Here is a 6,251-nt window from a genome sequence, read left to right as displayed (position 1 = left end):
CTGATGTCAAAACGCTGATGGTTTATTCGGAGCGTCGGCCGGAGAATTCACAAAGCAAGTCAAGAGTCAGAGGTTCTGACTTCACGGTAGAGTTGCCACGTCAATTCTGAAGAACTCTACCCCAGACCCGTGTGTTTACCTAGTTCAGAGAGAATAATCCACATGCTGCATAACAAGATAGAATGATAACACCTCTATCAGCTGACGCCATCAGGCAGGAACAGGGAGACAGAACACTGCGAGCACAGCAGACAAGGCTACAGGTGCGTGTGCTCAGTCAGGTCAGAACTGATACACTGGGTCAAAGTTAAGGGCCTTGGAAAATATTTCCCCAACAAACATTATGTTACATTTTCCTGGTTTCAATGACAAGCCTACTGTTGCAGTTGTATTCCCTTTGGATAGTAGTGAAGATGCATTAATTAAATAAGGACAGGGGCGCCTGGTTAACCTGCTCCCCCCCACCACCCCCCCCTGCAGGCCCCAGCACCACCTGCACCGAGGACTCCTGTCAGCACCAGGGAGTGTGTCTGCAGCTGTGGGAGGGCTTCTCCTGCGACTGCACCATGACCAGCTACGGGGGGCCGTTCTGCAATGACCGTGAGTACAGGTTAATTACGCCTCACGGGGTAGAAGAGTGGTAGGGAGAGTCTACTTTGGTCAAATATTCCACTGGTCTCTCTAGGGTTAATTATACTAAACCGCAATTAAAGGATTGAGCGACAGTTGCTGTAATATCTGAATTCCCTCGTAAGAAAACCACTCAGACTTATGTTGGTTTAAAGCAGGGGTGTCCAAACTTTTTTCACCGAGGGCCACATACAGAAAAATATACTATACTGCCTCATAAGTTCAGGTATAAGTTAGCAAAATCAATCAAATGTAGGTAAATGATGCTTGTGAGTGTTGGCAGCTCATCCCTTAAAACAGAAGCCTCAGATTGATTATAATAAGGAGAAATAGGAAGGGTGTATTTCAAGCTCGTTATGTAAATGAGTCATTGGGCTTTTTTCTTATGAACTAAGATATGTTAGAAAATGTTTCCAACTTACATTGACTGAATGTATTTGAAAAGTGGTCATGAATACTACTGTGTAATATATTTTTACATTTAAGAAGTACAATTTAAGGCAAGCACAAGTTTCATTTGTGGGCCATATTCCATTATACCTTTTGAATTTGCTGAGGGCCGATTCAAAATGGTCCGCGGGCCGCATTTGGCCGTAGTTTAGACACCTCTGGTTTAAAGTCTTCAGAAGTAGTTTTAGATTACATAACATGTGGCTGACTCAGAGACACTCTGTCTTATGGCCTGTAGTGGTAACAGTAAAGTGGAAAACACTATAACCCCACAATCAGAACTGTTCAAGAAATAAAAAAGAGCCTTGCTTCATCTTCAGCTTATCCAGCTCAGTGGTTCCTCACCTGTTTGGCTAGTGAACATTGTGTGCTTTTGGATTATTATTTGAAGTGATATTATGTAATATTTGACCAACACAAGAAGGAAGAAGAAAGAAGGAAAAGGTAAGAAGTTAACTTTCTTCTTACTTTCTTTATTTTCTTTTGCTTTTACCATGGTGGCTCCTAATTCTTCTACATGTCAGTTGAATCTGACTTCATACAGTAGCTATCAAACCACACCAGTAACACAGCAGTAGGAGCACACGTGATGCTTTCTGTGATTTAGATCCCATTTCCAGGATCTGCAAGAGCTCACTGTTCTCTCTTTACTTAAAACAAAATCAATTGATGCTCAAAGGTAGGAAATCAATCAAGGACTAATGTATCCTTTAGAAAATAATGCAAAGAATGCAACCTATAAGGGACTTGCATTCAACAACAACAATGATAATTCAAAGCAGTGTTTGTGGTGGCTTTTCTATCACAACAACAAGAACATGTGAAATGTGTGTGGCACTATTAATTACTTTTTATTCTCACACCTTACATTGTTATATTTTAGTGCCATCTTTTACTCAGTGTATCGGAAAACATGTCTACCCTTATTAAGAATATGTACATATTGTGTTAGCGTGAGGATGTTGATGTATTTTATTTCTAACTTTAGCAGGCGATCGCACGCTAATGCACTACATGATTGATAGCTCCACATTTGATAGCTGCCTCTGTCATAAAGTGCCCTCTTTGTCCAAAATAATAGACCCGACTTTTACCAGAAGCTTTTCACTTATAATAGCAAAAGATTAACATTAAGCTTTTTGGTCCAGTGGTCACGGCGAGTTAAGCTTCATTTTCTGCAGTTATTAAAAAGAACTGCAGGAACGGTCCCTTTGGGGTGACCATTTTTAAAGTGTGCTGGCATGTAGCACTGTTTTAAGAGAGAAAAGCACGTTATACTCTGTAGGAGGTCTATTTAAGAATACATTGAGGGTATCGGTGTGTAAAAGAGTCATTGTGCAGAAAGAAAATAAGATGTTTTGAGAAAGACACACCTCACCATGGATTATTATTTTGTTAATTAAAACAGTCTAATTAGATCATTAAGAAAGTGAAACGCAAAATAAACTACTATCTGGAGTACAGTTGTTACTGACCTGCAGAAACTGCATCTCCTTTAGCTTCTACAGCACAAAGCTGCTTTCCTCCTCCATTTGTTCCGACAAGTTGTCTCATTAATCTGCTTGCTTCCTGTGTTACAAACTTACAAACACAGCCAAATGTGCTCGCTGCTGTAATGTATCGATCGAACCTGAAAATCAATGCTTTGTCCTCTGTAGTCTTTTTCTATTATGTCCTGTACTGTGTATATTACGCTGTTCAAGCTGCTTTTTTCTCAATGCATAAACGAGAGGGCAATATATTGGACCAAACAGGAGAGCTGCATTAGTTTACACTTTGTTTATGTGTGATATACCGCGGTAGTACAATCTGGGGAAGACTTCACGACTGCTACGGCAACATTTTGTATCCATGTAGATGGGACTGTACATTTACAAATTGACATTCCACAACAGGTAAAGCATTAATAAACCCTGTCATTGTCTGGAGCACATTATCACATTATAGGAACAACTTTTTAAAAGTTCCTACTTGACAACATACCCACAATATGTCTTGCAGGATGGAATGCATTGATTGAGTTTTTTTAATGTTCATCTCTTATTCCCATGCAGTCATACTTGCCAGCGGATCTGTGTCAAAGCAAAGCAAGGACACAAAAAACAAATTAATCTTCAATAAGTTTCATAATGATTCCCTTTGAGGGAGATCGCATTATTCATTTCTGTACTCAGTTGTTCAACACGATGTTTTTTGTTTTTCTATATTTTCTCTAGTTGCAGCTAGTTTGATATCAAACATCTAAGCCTGTATTTCAAATTGCTGCCCTAGGGCTAAACATTCATAGCACTCTTTCTGAAAAGTGTACAGCAGCATTTTGTTTCCCAAAAAAGGCAAAATGTGGCAGTTTTTAATTACAAACAATCCAGATCTTGTTGATTTAATTATATGAAAGCATCGTGAATACACTTTTTTTGTACAAGAGCTGCAAACAATTTATTTACTTATATTTCCATGCCCCAGAAAATAATCTATTCATCTACCAAAGGTCCCTTAGTAAGACACATTTATATTTTCAGTGCTTAAATAAAGCAGTGGTCTGCTCCTTTGGTATTTTACTGATAACTGTAGAATGTATTCCTGCGTTTAATAGACTATTATTGAACAATAATCAGCATCAAAAAGTCGATTTTCAAGAAAATCAAAAACAATTTAATTGCAGCATATTTGGTTTTCATCCAGCAGCGTTCAGGGAGGACTCTCAATCAAGCGGGGGGGTAAATGGCATCGCTGACCGATATAAAAGGTCAAACCAATACATCAGTCGAACGTGGAGGAAATAACAAGCCTCATGCTTCACATTGAGCTATCGGGACAGTCATTAAAACAAATGGAAAATATAACAATGATGTGCAAACACTAACAAATATGGAGGCAGGACAATTGTGTTGTTGCCATCAGTATTAGAGTGTTAGAGTATTATCCAAGCCAAAATCTGTTGCTTTGTTTTTATCGCCACTACTTATTCCACCCATCGATGTCTTCTTCTACAGAAGGTCAGTCAAATATCCAGAGTATTAAAAACGACGTGTGGAAGCCTATCAAAGCGAAATCCAGTAGTTGGTTTGTGCTTAAACATTGATATTCATTTACAGAAAGCAATTTAGCAAGTATGCCACAAACATCTGTGCTAATTACCCCCATGTCATCGTTTCATCACCGAAGTCGGAAAGATGTACAGTATAATGATGATGTGCTTTCCATTTCCAGCGCAGCTCTCTTTAAACATATGGAGAGTGTAATGATCAGTTAACCTCTGAAGCTACAGATGATTCTTTTGGCATATTCATCGCTGGCTTTTGTGTGTGTGCATGCGTGCAAATGTTTGTCTTAGTGTATCTGTGTCACTATGCACAGACAAATACCAACACTTACAAACAAAATGTACAACTTAGAGCGGGCCGGGTACTCAAATTCGATTCAACCCAAAGAAAACAACAACATGGGTTCAAATGTATTGCAACGCACAGTAGGCAACCATTGCTTTTGACTCAACTGTTCCTGTTTTTTCTCTACTCGTCCTGTTTTTCCTTCCTCCCAAACATGAAATTCCAGCTGACAATCTCTAACTCACCACAGTGTTTTCCGCTACCACTCGAACCCACCTTGGCGTCCATTTTGTTAATCAACATCCCCTTTGAATTTTTTTATAGTCATAGACTGTAAATTGTGCCTGTCGCCTCCGGGTAATATGGCACAAGACAGCAGCAGTCTCACGTTCTTGTTTCCGACAGCAGTTAGCAAGATTTATCCAGCTTTCATTTAAATGTGTGCCAGAATGTTATGCTTTTCAATTTTCCTTAAAGTGGACCTATCATGCTATATTTGAATACCTATATAAGGCATATTTATACTTTTTATTTTTCAAAATACCAAACAGATCATGCATTTTAGCCATTCCTCATTTCGCTCAATTTAACACTGTCTTTGCACGGGCTGATTCTGTGAGAACAGCACCATCTACAGGCCTGGCATATGTACTACAGCGTCTCCAGCGCTTTCGAACGGCAATGTCCGTGGCTGTCTCCTCCTGATTGGTGGAGTTGGCCCAATAGCCGTAGCGCCACTTCTGTGACGTCACAGAAGTGTTCAAATCTGGATCAGTCTGTATCAGATCCGTTGCAGCCCCTTTTTAAGAGATTTGGGTATGGAGGAAAAGAGAGAGGGTTTTGTTTTCTGACACTTGGTGAGTTCCCTGGAACACCGGGGACACATATTCATGTATAAAAGACGTACAAAAGTGATTTTGCATGATAGGTCACCTTTAAAGGAGCTGGATAGAGTTTGTAAAATCAAGGGACACTATAAAACATATGCAGAGGCTTTTTGTAAACCTGTCTACAGATTACATTTCATACAAAAGTAGGAAGCAGCAACCTGAAGTCTAGATTTGTACTTTCAGTTACAACCATAAGATAGTTTTAACCATAAGACAGTTTTAAATATGTTTCTGGGAAATATTTAAGGTTTTCTCTCAAGATCTATTGCCAAAACGTTGTTGAAAGTGCCCAAAAATGCCAATGTGCTTATCTTTAAAGTACTATAAAGGGTGCTAAAACTGGAAGTTCAAGAGCTCAGTCAAATCACATTTTCCTTTTGACCTTCATTTCAGGTGGAGACATTCACGATTATGAGTGTTTCCAAAAGGCTGCAAGGATAATCCAGGATAGAGGTTCAGACTTAATCTCGCGCCCGGGGACTGAGGCTCAAGAAAAACATATTGCCGTTCATAACATGGTGGGCTACCCAAAATAGACTTGAGAGACACTTCTGGGTTGCATAAGGTCAATAAGCTGGATCTAGCAGACATGGCTTTAAGAGACTTTCATGATGTATAGTATGGAAACAAATTAACCTAAAAAACAAAACAAGGACCCCTCTGTGTCACATTGTTGGTTATATTTGAAGGTCCCCTATGATACTGTTTTTCATCAATATATTATAGGTCTCAGATATATACAAAACATGTCTCTGAAGTGTTTGGCTCCAAACACCAAACAGATCATTGCAGCATTACCCATAATCCCCTCTGTTTCAGCCCTGTTTCCAAAGTGCTGATTCTCTGTCTGTTAGTTTAGATGAAAATAAGGAGCCCCTCCCCACGCCCCTCTGAGAGATATTTGGTTAAAAAGAACACAATGGTGCTCTAGGAGGAGATTCAGGTGATAAGG

The 6,251-nt window shown here is 39.4% G+C and overlaps 1 protein-coding gene across 1 annotated transcript in view; it reads left to right on the top strand.

The window, feature by feature from the left end:
* LOC104961753 (neurexin-2-like) overlaps window positions 1-644 on the top strand; it is a 66,298-nt gene extending 65,654 nt beyond the window's left edge. Inside the window, exon 16 of the mRNA XM_010790091.1 lies at window positions 481-644. Within this exon, the coding sequence (XP_010788393.1) occupies window positions 481-644 (164 nt within the window). The remainder of the gene's footprint in view (window positions 1-480) is intronic.
* The last annotated feature ends 5,607 nt before the right edge of the window (window positions 645-6,251 follow it).

The sequence above is a fragment of the Notothenia coriiceps genome, unplaced genomic scaffold (genome assembly GCF_000735185.1).
Source record: "Notothenia coriiceps isolate Sejong01 unplaced genomic scaffold, NC01 NC01_scaffold00033697, whole genome shotgun sequence".
NCBI classification, from domain to species: domain Eukaryota; kingdom Metazoa; phylum Chordata; class Actinopteri; order Perciformes; family Nototheniidae; genus Notothenia; species Notothenia coriiceps.
The sequence above is the reverse complement of the archived record's forward strand: the minus strand, read 5'-3'. Positions and strand labels throughout refer to the sequence as shown.